This window comes from Neofelis nebulosa, chromosome 9 (genome assembly GCF_028018385.1).
Source record: "Neofelis nebulosa isolate mNeoNeb1 chromosome 9, mNeoNeb1.pri, whole genome shotgun sequence".
Taxonomy (NCBI): domain Eukaryota; kingdom Metazoa; phylum Chordata; class Mammalia; order Carnivora; family Felidae; genus Neofelis; species Neofelis nebulosa.
The window spans coordinates 83,378,659-83,399,322 of NC_080790.1; the positions used below are offsets into that span (position 1 = coordinate 83,378,659).

The following is a 20,664-nucleotide window of genomic DNA, read 5'->3' on the forward strand; positions in this document are numbered from 1 at the left end:
CGAGGTATACCTTCCTTCTGTGGAGAAGGCCAAGTATTCAGAACCCAAAACCCTGAGGCTGAGTCACAGAACTTATAAGTTGTGGCTGGCATAATGGTGAAAGGGTGCCATTTCCTTTATAAACTTCTCAGGCAAGTTCAATGCCCCTAAAATAAGATTCCATATAATACTAAGTTGAATCATGTGAAACTGCGGTTATTTTTGACTTAGAAAAATGGCAATTTCATGTGGCTCAACCTACATACTTCGGAAATTTTACACAAGTTACTCAAGAGCTTAAAAACAAAACAACACAAACTTTAGTTGAGCAGATTTAATTTCCCTGAGATCATATTCCACAAGTCATACAAATACTGTCCATTAGACCAGTGGTTTTAAAAATTTACTGTACATACAAAGCAGCTGGGTATCTTGTGAGAGTGGTTCCCAGCAGCTCTGTGGTGGGGCACGAGTGTTTACACGTCTAACAAACTCCTGGGGATGTGGACGTTGCTGGTTCCTGGAACACACTTTTGAAGAGCAATACGTTGGACCACGTAAGAGGAACTCCAGGCATATATCAGTGGTACTGTGGGTTTGGTCCAGACCATCGCAATACAGTGGATATTGCAATAAAGCGAGTAAAATGCATTTGTTGGTTTCTTATGTATAAAACTTATGTTTATACTGTAGTGTAGTCTATTAACTTTACTAGTAGCATTATGTCTAAAAAAACAATGTCCATACCTTAGTGAAGAATACTTTATTGCTAAAAAATGCCAACCACCCTCTGAGCTTTCTGTGAGTGGTAATCTTTTTGCTGGTTGGAGGATCTTTTCTCAATGTTGATCAGGGTGGTGGTTGCTGAAGGCTGGGGTGGCTGTGGCAATTTCTTAACGTAAGACAGCAAGGAAGTTTGCCACATCGATTGATTCTTCCTTTGCCTTGAACACTTATGGGCCACGGTAGGGTTGTTAACTGGACCGATTTCAGTACTGTTGGGTCTCAAGAAATAGGGAGGCCCGAGGAGAGGGCAAGAGACAGGTGACCAGCCAGTTGGTAAAGCAGTTGGAACACATAACAAGTATTGATTAAATTCACCATCTTATATGGGTGTGGTTCATGGCACCCCAAAACAGTTATGAGAGGAAAACCTAAGTTCACTGATCACATATCACCAGACCAAATACAGTGAAAAAACTGGAAATACTGTGAGAATGACCAAAACGTGACACAGAGACACAAAGCAAGCAAATGCTATTGGAAAAAATGGCGCAAACAGACTTGCTTGATGCAGGGTTGCCACAAGCCTTCGGTTTGTAAAAAACACAGTATCTGTGATGCACAATAAAATGAGGTGCAATAAGACAAAGTATGCCTGTATAATATTTCTCTAAAAAAACATAAGTGTGGAGAATAACGAAAATGTTTCTCTACTCTTCTATACTAAGATCAACCCTGGTTTTCGGGATTTCCAGAGGTCTGGTTAATTGTAAAGCCTTAATAAATTTGTAGGCTTTATTTAACTTCAAAATTAAAGTCCTATGATTTGAAACATTTAATAATGACTATATTAAAGAATGCCTAAGAAACTTGTCTATTTCTGAGTTCACAGAAAGGATAATCTTCGGAGAAATTCTACTTCATTGCATAAACCCATGATTACTTCTTGTCTTTTGAGTCTAACCTCTATGATGATTTGGTGTGCTCCTTAAGGGCCAACACCATTGTATATCATATTTTGGTTTCACCAAAAGCATTTAGCGCTTGTATAAAAGTTCACAATTATAACACTTAATAAAAAGTTAATATTTTCTTTGCAGCCAGATAGGAGAAATGACAACCTTCAAACATCCAATTAATTCTTTCTCATAAAGGTATGAGTTTACCCCACACACAACTTCTAAAAATAGAGAAACATTTTTTTTCTGCTTTACATACTAGTATTAACGTTACAACTGATTAGTGTACTAAAGTATCATTTACAATTATACATGTGTTAGGCTGAGAACAGGAATAAGTTCCTAGTGGACCACTTAAAAAGAATGAAGGGAATATGAACTGTGGTAGTTTGGGTGAGGAAAATAGAAGGGGCTCCAAAGTAATTTTTATTAATGGCGGACATCATCCAAATAGCAAGAGCCTCGCAGATGCTCTTGGGAGTTTGTGCCAACCTTCACTCTGGGCCTCTTGGCTGGACCCTGGGGCCCTACTTTTGGAATGGCAGTTTGGGCCTAGGAAAAGGCACACCAAAACATTTCCCTGTAGATCAGCACAGCTCTTTCGTTCCCAGTCGTGATAGTAAAAAGAGATAAAGGAAATGACTTTTAACATAAGATGCTGTAGAACTAAGATCGCTCTGATGAGGCAGGACACCTGACTCTTACACTGCATGAGATGTCATCTTAAAGGCAGTCCTGTGCTTTGGCTTCTCCACTGGGCTCTACCACCATCCAACTGATGCACCTGCTGGACCACTGGCTTCTGGGAGCAGTTCATGCCCGGATAATCCAGGGAGAACTGGCCAAACGAACAACAACCAGCTCTCTGCAGACCGTGGGGCTTCAGAGGCAGTGGACACAGGGGACGGGGCCCAGGAACCTGTTTCTCCTATTATGGAGCATGACTGCCAAAAACTCGGGGAAATGTCACACACTGTGATCGTTTAATTTTAATAGTTCGAACTGGGTTAGCTATTCATAAACACAACCAAGTTTCTGGCTTTTGACTTGACTCAAAACCAGTATGGTCTCTGAATGATCCTTTTTCTGCCTCCATGAGAAAGTGCAAGTGGTGCTGATAAAATACAGGTTTCTGGGCCTTCCTGAGGCCCCCCGAATCAGTCTCTGGGGCCAGCTATCTGATTTTCCCGGTTTCCCAGGGGGAACTAGAACTCATAACCTTGTTATGACTTGAGAGAGTGACAGGCGAGTTTCAGTAAAGCAGCTTCTTCCATCTCTAGGATTCTCATAGCAGAAAGGCCCCCTCTTAGTTTACGCATTTTGAGATGACACCTGTGTCCCAGTGGATCGCTTTATTAACGTGATACCCTAAGTTTTACTTAGCAGGGAAGCATATCACCTTCTGTTAACCTACCACCATCCCCCTCTCCCAAAGCTGGTAGTGCTTTCCCTGGAAAATTTTAACCCCGCTGGTTGGGTGCGAAGAGGAGACTTTTACAGAACGTTTAATACCTTCCCCTTTGACAAAGATGACTTCTGATCATCCAGCAGGATGGACCTGGACGTCTATCGACGCGGCACACCCGCTGGGGAACCATCCCTCCTTCACAGCCTCGGAGTTGGTTTCTTGCCCGTCCACTTCCATTCTACTCGCTTTTTAATTTGTCTCTGCCCCCACGCCCATAGCGGGGTCTGTTCACTGACATTATGAAAATCGCCACGAGGGCCAGGACAGCCCCCAGGCTGGGGGGCCCGCATGGGCTGACCTCCTGCGCGACCCCCGAAAGGAGGGGGGCGACGATCCGGCCCACGGCCGTGACCGACTGCCCCACACCGATGACGGTGCCGCTGGCCTGCGCCCCTCCCGCAGCCAGCTGCAGGTCGGTGATGCAGGTCCTGCCCACGGCGGTGGAGACGGCCAGCAGCGAGGCGCAGAGCACGGCCACGGCCACCGTGTGGGTGGCGGCGTGCAGCAGCAGCAGCACGCAGGTGAGCGCGCTCGAGTGCAGCAGGACCGCGTGGCCGTCGTGCCGGTACAGCCGCAGGATGGGCCCCAGCGCCAGGCCGGCCAGGGCGCCCAGGGCGCTGCTGTAGCTGATGAGGTAGCCGGCCGCCCGCGGCCGCACCCCGAAGCGCTCCTGCAGGCCCACCATGAAGTTACTGTAGTAGAGCATGGCCGCCACGGCCATCAGCAAGCGCACCATAAAGATGTCCCACATTTCGGAAAATATCAGGCTCTTCATGTCCCGCAGGGTGGAAGCGACCTCCACCCAGGGCGGCCTGGCAGGCTTCCCACTGGCCCTGCTCTGGCAGGGGGCGGCCGCTTCCTGCACTTCGCAGTCTGTCTTTCCCCAAAGTGCGGGGTTCTTACCCACTGGCAGGCCTTTCTCTGTACTGGTGAGCTCGGCATCCCGCCATGGAAACAGCCAAACCAGCCCTGTTAAGATGGCATAGGATCGGTCACAGCAGGCTGCACGCCCTGAATCCCACAGCGCCCCCATGGGGGTGAGCAATTGTAAGGGATTGCTACTCTGTATTTCTGTATTAGTATGTTTACCCATCTGTATTTTTGAATCCAGTTTTTAACTATTCCCACAGCTCCTTCTACCCCATTTTGATCGCAGAATTCTGCGATTCACCTAAAAAACCCAAAACCTACACCTACAAAATGTTCACTTTTTTCCCATCTCAAGAGCTGGTTTCCTATATCATGCAATATCTAAGTTCTCATGCTGTATGTTTAAATTCTTCCCATCATTACCTTCTAATTCTCCACCTATCCACTATCTACCTACCCATCCATCCACCCATTCATTCACCACCCGTATTTCATCCGTTCGAATACTGAATATTTATGCTTCCTAAATGCTAAATTCTGTGCTGAATAGTAGGAATATATTAACCAACAAGACCAGGCCTATATAATCCCTGCCCTCAAGGAATTTAAGTCTAAAAGGGGGTTTGGACAAGCAAAGCAACTGGATTACAGGGTAAGTGCTAAATTAGGGGAAGCACAGGATGCTGTGAACAGAGACAGCCGGGGAGGGACAGCTTGACACCCAGGACCCATCAGAAAGCACCTGCTTGGATCTGCCCCTAGTCAAGGCCATCATGTGCTTTCGTGAGTCACACCTCAAAATCTCTGGGGGTGCCATTCTCACAGACCGTGATGCATGACCTGACACAGCAGCTCCATTCCTATTCAGATAATCCCACCTCCACCCTTGTGACTGGCACATTCCTGCCATGATTGTTTTATTTATCCCATGCCATCCAAGTAGAATGACCTATTGGCATGGCCAATCCATGCCCCCAAATGTCTTAAAACTGAATTCCAGCTTGCCATTCTAGGATATCTTTTCCAAACTCATGCTGTTGGGTTCTCAGTCCTTCCACACTTAAATTCAACTTGGACCAGTGACCATTCAGGCCACTTCATGCTGTTTTCAGCAGCTACATCTGTGTGTGTGGTTTCTCCAAATATAGTACAGGTGGACTATTAGCCAGGGACTAATTTATGACAGGAAACTAACCACACAAGAATGCAGGCCTAGACTTTCCACCTCTTCTGATCTTTAAAAGGGCCCTTAGACATTTCATAGAATCTTGATAAAAATGAGAAAGGCTTGTCCCTGGAAGACTGAGAGGAAGAGTATAATTAAAATAATAATAAGATGATAATCATGACAGCAACTAACATTTACTGAGGGCTTCCCATACTCGACTCAGAGGGGTGAGCTGCTTGTGTGCAAGGCCTATGGTGTTCGTCCTAACAAGCACAGGAGTGTTGTCACCCTGTTTTACGGATGAGGAACTGAGGCAACCCACCCAAGGCCCACGCTAAAAAGTGGCAAAGCAGGAATCTGAATCTAAGTCCATTAGACTTCTGTCTGAAAACAGAAATTGTGGAAAAAAGACATAAAAGGCCTTTCTCAGGCAACAGGGCAGATCAGACAGAGGATACGAGAAGCTGAAGGGGTAAAGAGGGTTGAGGAAAACAGTTGAAGTTGTTGAGGGGAAAAAAAACCAAAAACAAAAACAAACACTGTGCACTGAGTTCAATGCACTGTTAGGCCAAAGCCCCGTGTGAGACACTGTCTGCTCTCCAGCCCCTCACCCCACCTTGCTCTCCTCTGCTATTTCCTGCATCAGCTTGGTCCAGCGACCTCCACATTTCTTAAGAGTGTAAGATAAACCCCTATTACTTTTTTTAGCCATTGTGGTTGAGAACGCTTGCAGGTGAATGTATCCCTGACTGACTCAGACCCATTCACAGGCTTAGGTGAGGGCAAAATATTAAACAGCAGCACCGCTGGAGAATCCAAAACAGAACTCCGTAATCATGTTCTTCGTTTACACACTGACTTCTGACTTCGAGTGCTATCGCATTCATCACATTCCTTCGTGTGGGAAGGTACCTGGCCACACCAACTGGTCAGGTGCTTAAAGTATTATCTAGATTTACACTAATCCATCAGACTTTGCCTCCTGGTTGAGGCTGCAGGTTAAACTTCTGGCAGGAAATCATAAAGTATTCATGTGAGGACTGACACTGAACCCACGGACTCTGCTTCCTGAGTGTGAAATCCTAGCTCAACATGGAATTCATCACCAATGTGGAGCCCTGAATACAAAGACTGAAAATGGTGCAGTAGGTTAGCGTTACATTTAAGAAAAACTGAATAACACACACACACACACACACACACCCCACACACCCATACCCCGTTCACGTGAATTAAAAAAAAAAAGAAAAACTGAATAACGTGAATCACTCTTCTTGCTTATAAAGTTGTTCATCTAAGGCTCATCCACGTTCCAGTTTCTGGGCAAAGAGGTTCATCTTCTTTGCTTCAGGTAACTGACCCTGTATCCAGGGGCTCACAGTCCAGTCAGTATTCTTTGATTCATCAAATATTATTGAATTCAGTTTTATGCCTGGCATGTTCTGGGCAGGAGTGACAACAATGAGCAAACCCCTATGCCTGTGGTGTTTACTTTCTAATGGTATGTGTGGGGAGGTGGGGAGGAGAGGGACAGAAAGAATAGAAGCAAGAAAACACATTTCTAATATAATTTCAGAAGTGCTGTCAGGAAAATGGGAGTTATTTTAAACAGGATCATCAGGGGAGGCCTTTCCAAGGAAGAAAATATTTGACACCTGAATGATAAGAAGAAAGACCCAGTAAAGATATTTGGGAAGAATGCTGTAGGCGGAGGAAAGAGCAAATTGCAGTGCCCTCCTGTGGGAATGAGCCTGGTGTGTGTGAGGTCGACCAGGAAGCCAGTGTGGCTGACGCATACGGAGGGAGGCAGAGTGAGGGGCAGGGCCAGCTCACCACTACGCTGGCTGTATGAGACACATATGTGCTTTTAGCATGATGGAAAGACATGGGGGGGGGGGTCTGTAGCAGGGGATGAAGTGGTCCAACTTCAAATTATAAGTCTACTTATTCTAAGGTGAGGGGTGAAGGGGGTTAAGAATATGCTTAACAGGATGAACACGGAGTCATGTACAGAATGGCTGAATCACTGTATTGTACGCCTGACACTAATAGAACACTGTATGTTAACTAGAGTGGAACAACAAAAATCCGCCTATTTTAAGAACAACAAATTGTAAGGAGATAAAAGTAAATCCGTGTGAATGCATAAACTAAACAGTCTTCTTATGATGAAATGTCAACTTACCAGCATTGAGAATGAAGACAGAAAAACAGATGAAGGCTGTTAGATAAAATCCACCATCTAACTCAGTAAGATATCCACCAACCATGGGGCCCAAGATGAAGCCCACACCAGAGGCTGCATTGAACTGTCCAATTACTAGGGGTCGTTCCTTCTCTGCAACCAGATCAGAGAGCAGAGCTCTTGAAATGGAGAGTGTGTGTTTAAAAATACCTGTAAGGGGACAAGAAACATGCTCTGTGACATTTTTCAGACCAAAAGTATCTTGCATTTCATCTCTATCACTGACAAGAGTTCTAGTCTCCACTCTCTTCGAATGTCTAAGCTCTGAAGTTTGATGCCTCCGTGACTGGACTCCCGGTCGAGCCCCACAGTCCTAGTTGGTCAACTTATCCCTGGTGGTGAAGCCCTGGATCCTCAGCTTCCCCACCTCCCACCCTGACATCCCAGTATCTCCGGTCCTCTCTGTTAGCCAAGTGCAATTCATGGTGGCTTCTCTACAGAGATGTATCATTCTTTATTCATTCATTCTGTGAATAAACATTCACTGCATACCTACTATACATCCAGCATTAACTTTGACCCTTGACACAAATGTATTTATCTTCACAGAGCCTGTGTGTGTGTGTGTGTGTGTGTGTGTGTGTGTGTGTGTATGTGTATAAAGGTGATAATTGTTACAGAGAGAAACAGAACCGGCAAGAAGGATAGGGAGTAAAAATATAAAAATATGATGACACGGTCATCTAAACAACACCAACTGATTTTCTATTAGTGACAGGGTTATGAATTGGTTGACTAAACAAACTGAAAGCTGTGACATGGCTTAATAAGAGATTCAATTATATGTTACAACTTCATATTCCTCCTACTTCTGCTGATGTATTTGACTTGTCTGCGTCATACTTCCATATGCTGAACAGACTGTGCATTCTGGTAACACAGCTTGCCCACAATGTTGATTGATGCATAGCAGGCACTCGATCAATGCTCCTGCAGGGTCTGCCTGAATTTTCTCCCAACTGTGATGTAACACAACAGTTTCCAACGATCTTCTTGAAAGAAGTTTAACTCCACACATCACTCTGCCAGCACACTGATGGTGAGTTCTATACCCAGCTGTGTCTAAACATCAGAGAGGGTGTTTGCCTGATAACCAGCCTCTCTGGGAAGCAAACTTATAAATCCCTTTGGTAATTAGGTAGAGACTCTCTCTAGACCTATTTCCTTGAATGTGAGAAAGGACGGGGCCGGAAGATGATTCCTAAGAGGCTTGATAGATTATGTTCCTGTGATTATAGTACTGTGTTTATTTTGAAATGATACCGATGTCGGGTTCACCTCACACACCTAAGGAAGGAGGAATGTGGTGAGAGTATGCGGTGAGCAACCCAGACTAGCTTTCTGGTACATTTCAGAGGCTGGGCTAGGGGACAGACGGAGGAGGGGAAAACCAAAGGTCTGCTTCTGGTACTTCAACCTCCCTCAGGTTCACCTTCAGGATACAAGGACCTGAATCTACACAGGACATTGCGTGGCACAACCCCGGCAAGGCTTCCCAGGGCTCCGTCACATCCCCGGGCCACCAAGCACTGAGAGGTTCCCATAGCAAGAAAGAACTTTTATGTATAGCTCTCCTGTTGGCAAAGAGTATGACGTTCACCTAACAGAACTATCATTACTCAAACCAGGCTCACGTCATATTAAATAAAAACATTTTAATGACTGTTCACATCCAAAGCAAAGACCTTCATAAACATTTTTTTTTTTGGGTCAATAGAAAGGCGCAGCATGAATCCTGGAGGGTAAACTCAAAAGTAAGTTTTTGAAGAGTAAGAATGTATGTGACGGAATACACATACATTTGGGGTGAAAATCCCAAATAAGGTGATCATTAACTGCATGTCAAAAGGACTTATTTTATGCTCTGTTCCTTTGGGGTGTTAGTTAAAAACAAGCAGCTTCACTGAATACGGGCAGAGATCCAGTGCTGCAAACTCGTCCACAGGGCAGCAGTGTGTCAGTGCTCTATTGAGTAAGGGGAGAAAGAAACACTGAAACTCCAGGGCTCTCACAACTGAGAAAGGCAAAGAGAGAATAAAAAGCTTCCACAGGAACTGCCTACGCACCACACTATGACGGCATTCACAAGTGGTGTCTCAAAGAAAGGACAAAATGTTTCAATGAATGGACAAAATAAAAGCTATTTCGAAAATGCCAGAAACATTCAACGTCAGTTTGGAAACAGAAACCAACCCATGAGCCACTACATTGTCATCCTAGTCTCTCCCTCAAGCAGCAGCCAGATTCACAGAAGGCTGTGGGAAAGCCATAGCCATAAATCTCCACTTGAAGTCAGGAAGCCCAATTTCAAAACCATCAGCTCGCCAAGAGAAAGAACAGTAACCACAGTGCTGGCCAAAGACGTTGAACAAATTCTTACTGATTGAACGCACAGAGATCAGATCGATGGGAAGGAGACAGGTCTGTGCAGCCGCGTGATGATTCACACCGACAGACGGCAAGGGCTTCAGACGGTCATGTGCAAGCTTTGGAGCTCGGCATGAGTTAGCAGAGCCTGGCTGATACGAAGTGCTCCGCCACCAGCAGCGGCTGGTGTTGCACTTATTCTTGCTGTTGTCATTATTCCCTTTTTTACATAAGCTCTAATCAAGAAGGGAAGTCTCTTTCTACAGATACATGTAACTGACTTATTTTGAGTGCACACACACACAAAGGCAAGGACTCACCCACAGGGACTCTAGCAAGGACAAACAGGAACACATTGGTGGATGCTCCAAGAATCAGATAACCCAGGGCACTGAACAGAATGCACACCAGCAAGGAAGACCGTCTTCCAACCACATCACTCCAGCAGCCCTGAGGAAAGCAAGGAACACAGCAGGTCCACCACAACTATGGAAATGCCCCCAAAATGTTTTTAATTATTTTAAAAAGTTTATTTATTTTTGAGAGAGAAAGAGAGAGATCATGAGTGGGGAGGGGCAGAGAGCGAGGAGACACAGAATCCGAAGCAGGCTCCAGGCTCCAAGCGTCAGCACAGAGCCCGAACTCACGAATGGTGAGATCATGACCTGAGTTGAAGTCAGACGCTTACCGACTGAGCCACCCAGGCAGGTGCCCTGAAATACCCCCAAAATGTGACCCAGATATGTTGCCAGATGGGAGATAACTTACCACCAATGTGCTAGAAAAGAGCTGCAAAATGCCATAGGAGGAGCCTACAAAAGACATCCGTAAATCAATAAAATCAGATGGACCCATCACAAAAAATGGATTAATATGGTAACAATTACAAAGAAATTAACAGAAAAACACTGGGGGTGGGGGGAGGACCATTTTTAAAAGGAAATTACCCTTTTTTTTTCAGTTGGAAGAGTAAAGCAATACAATTTTTAATAAAAGACCTTCAAAAATAAAACTGAAGGAAGCAAAAGAGAGACTAAAGGTAAGGGCCACCCGCAGGGACTCTGAGAGAGAGGCCTTCTCCCACTTTGTGAGGATGTGCACCCCCAGCTGAGAAGACTGAACAGAGAGTACTTGGGGGGAGTAGAAATCTGAAATCAGCAAGAATTCTACTGAGTCTTAATCTGCTGTATTATCTCATATGCCTCCAACATTCCAGTTTTATAAAGAACTGACAATGTTTTACAGAGCACTTTTACCCCCATTATGTCAAATAACACGTCCTTTCTGCTCTGCATAAATACCTTCGTGCTGCTGTGTGGTCCAGTATGATTCCACCTTCCAAGGAAGTACAAATCAGGGCATGGAGGACTTACCAAACATTTTGTACACAGCTGTCCCCAAACATTTGCTTATCTAGCCTGTGAATTACCAAGGGCTCTCAGTCTTAACAGTTTCTTGTACATTAGCACAATCCCAAGTCCTATTTTCTGTCTCTTGGGTGAGTCAGTAACTTGCAGATGTGCAGTTTTTATGCTGCACAGGTAGAGGGACCCTAACAACCCCCTAAGATATGCCGGTGGTGGTGCAGGAAGCTTGCAACCAATCTGTCAGGGCTCACCCCAAATCCCTTTGCCACATGGCTTGATTTCTGTAGGTTGTGTTTCTCTGGTTTCTTGCATTAGGTTACAGGCTCCTGCAGGCAGGAGTCTATACCTACCCTTTAACATACACAGCCAGCTCCTTGGAGAGGCTCAGGAAGTACCTGTAATATCACTCGTGGTAAGGGGAAGGGGATAATGCTAAACCTCAAAACCTTTCTGAACACAGGTAATCTAGGAAAAGACGAACTGCATTTGCTCCAGGGCAACATTTTTCAGTATTCTGAAAATCCCTTTTGTCCCCTTTTCAATTTACCTTTGGGTAACTGATTTATTTTTTAGGGTCTTAGTCTAGAGGATTGAAAATTCAGCACTCTGAAAATGTGCAATATTAACTACTCACCTACTATTCCAGCAACTGTTGGACTTGCTCCAAGAGACTTGACATGAAGGCTCAATAAAGGCACGACCATGCTTACACCAAACAAATCCTAAACAATAAAACACTAATTACCTCCGATTGAAACTGCAGCTTAGGTGTTCTCGAAGTGGTAATCCTAATAACAAACTGATTAAAAAAAATAAAAACAGGGGTGTCTGGGTGGCGCAGCCGGTTGAGTGTCCGACTTCGGCTCAGGTCATGATCTCACGGTTCACGGGTTCGAGCCCCGCGTCAGGCTCTGTGCTGACGGCTCAGAGCCTGGAGCCTGCTTTGGATTCTGTGTCTCCCTCTCTCTCTGCCCCTCTGTTGCTCATGCTCTGTCTCTCAAAAATGAATAAATGTTAAAAAAATTAAAAAAGAAATAAAAACAATACCTAAAATTTTCAGCAAACAAGAAATCATAATTGTATCTGTAGCATGCTACACTCATCAGGTTAAAGTTATCAAAGAATCAAAATACAATGATAATGTTATAAGAATTGCTACGTGTAAATGCCTGATCCCCATAACCTAGAATCATTCAACCTCAGCTTCTCTGTAATTGATCCTTAATACGCAAGGAGGCTATGAGACAGAAGTTAAATAAAAAAAAATGTTTGTGTGTAATGAAGTGGGAAAGGAAGTAGGGATAATGCATATTCCTTGGCAAAGCATCCCTTGCTTAATAATATGAATTTCCTCCCAGAATTAAGGAAGGCAACTAATCATGGTTTACAGCCTCACAAGGTAGTATCTGAAAAGAAAGTCTCAGCAAAGCAGGAAGGAGAAAGACAGCTGGAGTAGTGGGGAAAGCCAATGTTTCGCAGCTGGGTCAATGAAAGTGCATGGGATTTGGGGTCAGACAGTTTTCAGTTCCAGCTCCAACACTTCCTAAGCATGTGTGCTTGGAAAGTTATTGAATGCCACCAAGCATCAGTGCTGTCATCTGTAAAAAAATGGGGATAATTTAATACCTGTCCGGTAGAAATATGATGTACATTAAAAGACATAATGGATGGGGGCGCCTGGGTGGCGCAGTCGGTTAAGCGTCCGACTTCAGCCAGGTCACGATCTCGCGGTCCGTGAGTTCGAGCCCCGCGTCAGGCTCTGGGCCGATGGCTCGGAGCCTGGAGCCTGTTTCCAATTCTGTGTCTCCCTCTCTCTCTGCCCCTCCCCCGTTCATGCTCTGTCTCTCTCTGTCCCAAAAATAAATAAAAAAACGTTGAAAAAAAAAAAAATTAAAAAAAAAAAAAAAAAAAAAAAAGACATAATGGATGAGAAAGGTCTAACATGCAATAGAAGTTCACACATTTTTTCTCTTCTCCGGGACTGGGGATAAGTACTGATCCTTCCTGCTAGGTATTCTGAGTGAACAGATAGATTGTTAATTTTTCCTTTGAGTTTTGTTCTCATTCCTACTTTACTTGGTTACTTTCTACAACTGGCTTAGAAGGAGGAAAGTACATTGGGCATACACACAGTTTTCTTTATATTCAACCCGAATTCCTTTTGTTATAATCCTGGTTAAATACAAAGAAAGAAATGCATGAAAAATATTTTTTTCTTTGAGCCACAATGAATCTTTTGCCTGCCTCTTCTCCTGATGGCTATACCTTCACCTAATTTTAGAAACATGAATCTCTAAATGCACTTTTCAGTGGCCCTTTTTCATAGTGACATCTTTAGGTGGCCATATAGTTACTATCCAGTGTTCTTAAATAGCCCATAAATTTATACAAGAACTATGGTTTATTATTTTGATATTAAGATTACTTAAAATTTCTTTTGGGTCTGAGTCAATGCCTTGTGGGGTTTTCTGTCAGCTTTGTGTCATCAGCCTACTGATGTATCGTATCATTTAAAAGCAACAAAATACATCAGTTACCTACTGAATTTTCTGATCTGTCAGAAAAGGAAACTCAATTGTCCAACAAGATTTTATTTTCCAAAAACTTCCCAGTGCCCCTTGTCATTTAACTTTCAAAACGTTATTCTAAATAAAGGATGGAAGAGAAATAACTAAGTAGGTTGAGATTTATGGAAGGTAATAAGAAAACATAGGCTCATGTGAGCCTGAAAAATATTATGTTTCCAAGGAGGCTGGTGTTAGCTCTTTTGGGAAGTTGTGCTGTAAAACTGTCTTCCCTTGTACTATAAAAGGCAACCTCTCTCTTCCCGTGAATCCACACGCTCTTCAAAACCACCCACATTGCATGCGCTTTGAATGTTGCAACTGGTCACGTGCCTGTAACCATTTATAAGGAAATCAGGTGAGTGGGGATCGCTTACACCTTTCATGGGAACAGCTACATCTCTGTCAAAACTGGTGAATACGCTGTCCAGGATCTTTTTCAGGGTAGGAACCCTGAAAGTATTTTGTGATGAGTAAATTGCTAATAAGAGAATAAGAGACCTGACTACAGCCGATTAAATAAAATATGAACCTCACCGTGTATCTGGAGGAGAGGGACTGAAATCACAGATCTTAGCACCATCTTAGAATGGTAACCGAAAAGGGTCCAGAAGGCCTTCTTGGTCTTCCTTCTTAAACAAGTTGAAACCCGGAAGCCCAGATGAGAACTAAAAACAGAACACTTTGGCAAATGACTTCTTTAATCTTGTTCCCTTCCTCTCTTATTAATCCAAAACCATTTTCTCGAAAGTCTTAGGGCTCTTTACATCTCTAAATATATTAAAAGTAATAACTAAGTTATGTATAATATTCCTTAGATGTTACGTAACAAAGAACAATTAGATCCTTCACGGATACCCAAAGCTGCACCTTTTAATTGCTTACATTTTCCATTAAAAAAAAAAAAAATCCCTACTCTCTTTTAACTTTTGGGAAATCTTACATTCTCCCCTGAACATATTAGAGACCTGATGATTCTCTTGAACAAATTATTAAAATTTTACATCAGTCTTGCTAAATGAGACTCACTGTGTGCACAGGGCATACACAACATATGAGAAGCTCTGAATATTCAAATCTGTGTTGGGACGCTGACTGTGATGAATGATCTGTGCATTTATTTAAAAAACTCAAACAATTTTGAATTTTAGGTCATGCTGGTTTCTCTGAATTCCAATCCGGACTTTCCAGGGGAGGGCCCAAATCCTCTTCCTCTGGCAGAACCAGACGGTAGTACCATATGAGAGAGGGAAGCAGTAGCTTACAGTACCCAGCTCCTACCAGAGGGTGGATGGCAGCCAACTCCCTTTCGAAATCTCCAGAACCACTCACACTCAATAGTTTTGAATTCTGGGTGACTAGAATGGAAAGTGGAAGAGGTATTTACACCCTGAAACTGAACTAAGATTAAGGAATGCCAAGCTGAGGCATTCTGGAACTGGAGGCACTAAGCCTGGGGCGGGGTAGGGTGGGCAAGGTTAACTGTAGGCAGAGTTTCTGTGTGAAGTGCTGCCCTCCTGAGTGCTTCATGGCTCTGTGTTTACAGTGACTTGGTGAAAATGCTTTCATCATTGTCTTAACTATTAAGTCAACATTAAAACTTTACAGGCTGATGAACACCTTGCAGTGAGGAGGGGGCAGGGAGACTGCCTTCCTGCTCGTCTCCTAGCTGAGCATGGCTCAGCATCCAGACTCTATCATACTGGGGAGCAGTGGTCTTAACCTGCGTCTGGGCAGAAAACGATAATTCCTCTTTGCCAAGACCTAGTGACACTGGGGACCATTCACGGCCGAGGCAGTCTTCTCCCAGGGACGTTTAACCTGACTAGTTCCTTTTGTCATCAAGATAGAGACTCAGCAAAGAGGAAATCCTACTGGACCTTTGTCCCAATTCTCCCCTAACATGGGTTGGCTCACAACCAGATCAAATGCACCAGGTCTAGACTTGGAAAGAGAGGAGTAAAGAGTTGGATCTCGGGTTCCTGGAGATAATGGCCCATGAACTACCAACACAAGCTTACTAGTAAGACAGTTAAATTCTTCCCAGCAGGGACTATGTATTACAATGATTGGAGCTCTAAAGCATCTACCACATAGCAGCTTTTCTGAAATTCTATCAATAATACATGGATGAATGTATGGATGACTTCCTCCATCCTACACTCATCTTTCTAAGCTTTCCATTCTACATTGGAAATCATAACAACTGCTGTTTATTTAACCAGGACACACACACAAATCATGAAAAAACCAAATCTGCGTTGTCCAATCTTTGTTGAAGGGGAGATGTGTATAATTCACTGTGGTTTGCATTTTTTTTGGTTGGTAATACAGGTGTGCTGTTTCGAAGGGACACATGCACCCCTATGCTTATAGCAGCCCTATCGACAATAGCCAAATATGGAAAGAGCCCAAATGTCCATCAAAGGATGAATGGATAAAGACGTGTGTGTGTGTGTGTGTGTGTCTACACACACAATGGAGTATTACTCGGCAATCAAAAAGACTGTGGTTTGCATTTTTAAACACTCAAGTCTACCAGGAATCCTAGTGTAAATGTGCCTAATTCTCTCCAAGTGGGGTCATCAACAGAGACTTCCGCGACCTGGCCTGACATAAAGGCCTGTGTATTCCTAGCACATTTACAGACACCAGATCAGCTGGACTTCCTCAAGCTTGCCCACTAGCCCTTACTGTCCACCCTGCATGCGCAGTACCTACCACAGCATCTAACACCTGGGGTCACCTTTGAGCCCGGCTGGATCACAGATCACACTTGAGGCTGGTGCTGGGGGCCTTTCAGAGGGCAAGAGGGGCACAGGAGCTGCGAACTGGGCCCTCCAGAAAGCGCTTAGGGGCAATAAAGCAATATGGCCTGGCAGAGCGAAGGGGTTTAGGAGCAAGAGGAGGCTTGAAAAGTAAGGAAGCACCACCAGGCGGATCCCAGGTTCCCAGCCCTGGCTGAACCTTACCACCGCTCGAGCTTCAAGAAAAAAACCACCCCTAATTGGGTTCCAGGTCCAGGACGCAGCCCTTCGACCTCAGCCCCGGAACTCACCAAGAAGCCCACCAGGTAAAGGCAGAGCAGGAAGCGGCGGGCTCTGACGGCACTGGCGCCAGGAGCCCGCGCCTCAGCCCCGGCACCCGGCTCCTGCCTTGGCTTCCGGGTAGCCGAGGCCGGCCCCCCGGCGGAGGCCAGGCCGCGGCGACCCCCAGGCTCCATGCGAACACTGGCTGGGGGGCGCGGCCACCGCAGCCGCTGCCGGGAACCGCCCCCGCACGCCAGCCCCGCCCCGTGCGGAAGCGAACGGCGTGCGCCTGCGCAGAGGGTAGCTCCACGAGGCTGCGCGGCGGTGGTCCGGGAGAGGCGGGCCCCGTGCGCAGCCGCAGTTTGGGCCCGGGACGCGGAGCTGACGGCGCGCGCCTGTGGAGCGTGAGAGACGCGCCAGCTTTGTTGTGGTAATGGTGATGCTTTATGTTTCCATGGACGGGAGGGTTCAGTAAAGAGCTTCACCAAAGAGTATGCCCCCCTCCGCCCCCCCCCTCCCGCCCCGGGTGGCGGCTGCCCAGCCTGGGAGACTCAAGACTTAGGCTCTAGTGGGCTCTGAGTGACGTGGAGTAGGTTCCTCTGGCCCCTCCAAACTTCGGCTTGCCCGTTGGAAAAGCAGCGGAAATAGACTAATCTCAGAGAGCTGTGAGGATCCTGCAAATGCTTCCTGAGCCCTAGGGGAGGTTACAGTTGCCTGGAATAATTAATAATAAGCATGTAATAAATAAACGTGATAAATCAGAAACATCTAATAAATAAGAGAAGAACACGATAAATAAAATAATACGGTGACAAGTGGTAGAAGAAAGGCCCTGTTTCCAGATGAAAACTAAGGCCGGGAGTGAGCTGCTTTCTTTTGGAAGCTTGGGAGAGGTGGCATGTGGACTGAGAAAGTTGAGGATATATATGTGTGTGTGTGTGTGTGTGTGTGTGTGTGTGTGTGTGTGTATATATATATATATAAAAATATGGCGGAAACTTTCTGAACAAACTGAGTAATCAGGGAGATAAGCAGGAGGCAGGATTGATCATTCAGGACCTAAAAGGCCCTGGCAGAGCTTTAAGATTTTATTTTGAGTGCAATGAAAGGAATTAAGCAGTGCATGACGCCAAATAGTGTGTATATCGATCACTTGGCACAGGGACTGACATATGGTAAGTACTTAATATTCATTATGGTTATTAGCCCCTCTTATTAGGAACTTAGTTCCTACTCCTCTCTCGGTCTGAGATTTTGATGAAAAATCTTAATTTAGTTGTGCAGGTTGCTAAATGCCTACATCTGTTGGATTTGATCTTGCAAAGTTTGTCGTGTGAAAGGGCACCGTTCAGGAAAGAATGAGATACTGAAATTTAGAGTGGAGATGTGTGGTTGGAACCAGATGAATCTGACAAGCTTGAGCCCCCCACCCAAGTCACTCTGAGCCTTCTTTGCCTCTAGAAGTAATTTGCCTTCTTGTATCCAAGGAAACTAGCCTTCCTGTGCTTCCTGAAGTTTGCATGGTTAACCCATCTGGGGTAGGTGCTTTGAAGAGGAATACTCCTGTTTCTCAAGACCCATCGAAACCACTCACGTTTCACTAGATAGATAATGAGGGTAAAATCTCAGCATACTCCAGGGGGCAGGTAGACACTGTGACCTCAGAGAAAATTGCTTACACACCAAAAGAATTGAAAGACTGCTAATATATAATCAGCATACCTTGGAAATGTATAGGGTAGGAAATTTTAAGTGTGTCAGATTAAGGAGGGAAAACTATAACACTAGATTAGGCAGAATTCACCAATAGGAATGCACTTACTAGGTTCCAGATGGAATGTGTTTGCTTGGAGAGCCAGAGGTGGCTTTCATAGTTTGACTGGTTGGTTGACTGAAACATGGCCTCAGAGGTTTCTTGGCATAATTTGATTATCTTGGGCTGTCAGAGGTTTCCTGGCATAATATGAAGAAGGGAGTCCAAAGCTTGAGAAAATAAGAGTGTTACAGTGGATTTATGATGTATGACCTGCATGCCTAACCCCCAAATACATCCCATAAGAATGCCTGGAAGGCACTACCTTAATTAGGCATTGAGGACTATGTTAGTGGGAGAAGCACTTACATTCTTTCTTTCTTTTTTTTTTTTTTAAGTTTATTTTGAGAAAGAGACAAAGCATGAGTCCAGGAGAGGCAGAGAGAATGAAGGGAGAGAGAATCCCAAGCAAGCTCTGCGTTGTCAGCATGGAGCCTGGCATGGGGCTCGAACCCATGAACCGTGACATCATGACCTGAGCTGGAGTCAGAGGCTTAACTGACTGAGCCACCCAGGAGCCCCACACTTAATATTCTTGAAGAGGCTTGTGATTGCTCTCTTTTGTAGGCTGGGTGTAGCTATGGGTGATACTGCTTTTGAGGTGATATCCCTAGTTTAAACGGAGGTAATAAGATCCCAGATTATTAGAGGCCAGATGGCACCACTTTGACATCAAAGACAAGGTGGGCGTATTTACTGTAAGAGGTAACATGTACCAGTGATCAGAATGCCTTGGCCTTCAGGAATCTTTTACTATGGCTAGTTGACTGTAATATCCCTAGAAATGAAATAACCTACTAGAGTATTGCTTGTGTTATATAACAGAAAAAACTCTAGATTTGGTACCCAAAATCCTAACTTGATTTGCTATAGGAGAATCACAGCCTCTTACCCAATACTAGACACAAATCAATTCACAAACAGAGCCCCTTGACTCAAGGGGAGTCTAGGTAACCTTAGGTGGAATCTTGAAGCATTCACATGAGTATATATCATAAGTCTTCCTCCAAACTTTCCCTTGTGGAGCCTGCAGCCGTTATTAGAATAGGAATTATGAAAAAGGAAATACCCAGATCTTTGGAGAATTATTAGACACTGGCTTCAGATTGACACTAATTCATAGGAGCTCAAAATGCCACTGTGCACCATCAGTAAAAATGGAGCTGTACTGGTAATCCTGAGTACTATATACTTGATGCAGTGATTTTCTAGGACAACTCACCAGACTCAGTATATAGTCATACACCTATAGCTGAGATTTATTACAGGAAAATGACACAAAGCAAAATCAGCAAAGTGACTTGCATGGAACAAAGTCTAAAGGAAAATAGTAATGAACCTCCAAGTGTCCTATCCCAGTGGAGTCACACAGGATATAATTAATTTCTCCAGCTATGAGTTATGACACGTATGAAATGTGTACCAGGGGAGATCGTTAGAGACTTAGTGCCCATCTATCACCTAACTACCCTAACTACTGTGCAGAGAAGAGTTAACATAGCAGGCCTGTTATCCTTTGAAAGGTCTGCTTAAAATGTTGTCCCTTGGGACAGCTGCATGCAGAAGAATGAGACAGGATCATTCTCTTACACTACATACAAAAATAAACTCAAAATGGATTAAGGATCTAAATGTGAGACATGAAACCATAAAAACCCTAGAAGAAAGAGTCCATGACAAAGTAGCAAGAGTTGCAGAGATGGAGGCTATACACAGGCTCAGTAGCATGGCTTTACTCTTCAGTGCATCTTCAATGCCTGATATGCCAACAGCAAAGACCAACATTTAATTCCCGCTATGCTACCATTCCGTGGGGGATCAGTCTGCTGTAAGATTGACCGTATCAGAACTCTCTTATGGAAGGTGCAGAGATTGATCCTTAGTGGAATAAACCTATTCTACGTACGTATTTGCCTTCTCTGTTCATGATGCTTCTGACAACACCACTGTCCATGGCCTCACAGCATATCTTCTCTTCCTTTGTGGTATTTCACATAGTATTGCTCCTGATCAGTGTACTTGCTTCACTACCAAGGAAGTAAAGCAATGGGGTCATCCTTATTGAATTCCCTGATCTTAGCACATATCACATCGCCAAGAAGAGGCTGGCCT

At 44.5% G+C, this 20,664-nt stretch overlaps 1 protein-coding gene across 3 annotated transcripts; it reads right to left on the reverse strand.

Annotated features, from left to right (window-relative positions):
* Positions 1 to 289: 289 nt before the first annotated feature.
* MFSD9 (major facilitator superfamily domain containing 9) lies at positions 290 to 17,015 on the reverse strand. Of its 3 annotated transcripts, XM_058684574.1 has the most exons (7): positions 16,769 to 16,900; positions 14,248 to 14,378; positions 11,781 to 11,868; positions 10,548 to 10,591; positions 10,100 to 10,229; positions 7,353 to 7,562; positions 290 to 4,098 (listed from the first exon to the last, which is right to left on the reverse strand). In XM_058684574.1, the coding sequence occupies exons 3-7, from the start codon at positions 11,848 to 11,850 to the stop codon at positions 3,308 to 3,310; spliced, it is 1,245 nt and encodes a 414-aa protein (XP_058540557.1). In that variant the 5' UTR covers positions 11,851 to 11,868; positions 14,248 to 14,378; positions 16,769 to 16,900; the 3' UTR covers positions 290 to 3,307. The 3 variants fall into 3 exon arrangements, with proteins under 3 accessions (XP_058540557.1, XP_058540554.1, XP_058540556.1); XM_058684571.1 differs by lacking the exon at positions 14,248 to 14,378 and having other exon boundaries at positions 16,769 to 17,013; XM_058684573.1 differs by lacking the exons at positions 10,100 to 10,229; positions 10,548 to 10,591; positions 14,248 to 14,378 and having other exon boundaries at positions 16,769 to 17,015.
* Positions 17,016 to 20,664: the final 3,649 nt, after the last annotated feature.

Coding starts and splice junctions, on each gene's coding strand:
- MFSD9 (XM_058684571.1), bottom strand. CDS start 16,933: ATGGAGCCTGGGGGTCGCCGCGGCCTGGCCTCCGCCGGGGGGCCGGCC. Junction 10,230..10,547: donor TCTTTTCTAGCACATTGGTG/GTAAGTTATCTC, acceptor TGCTTTCCTCAG/GGCTGCTGGAGTGATGTGGT. Junction 4,099..7,352: donor TGTCTTCATTCTCAATGCTG/GTAAGTTGACAT, acceptor CCATCTTAACAG/GGCTGGTTTGGCTGTTTCCA.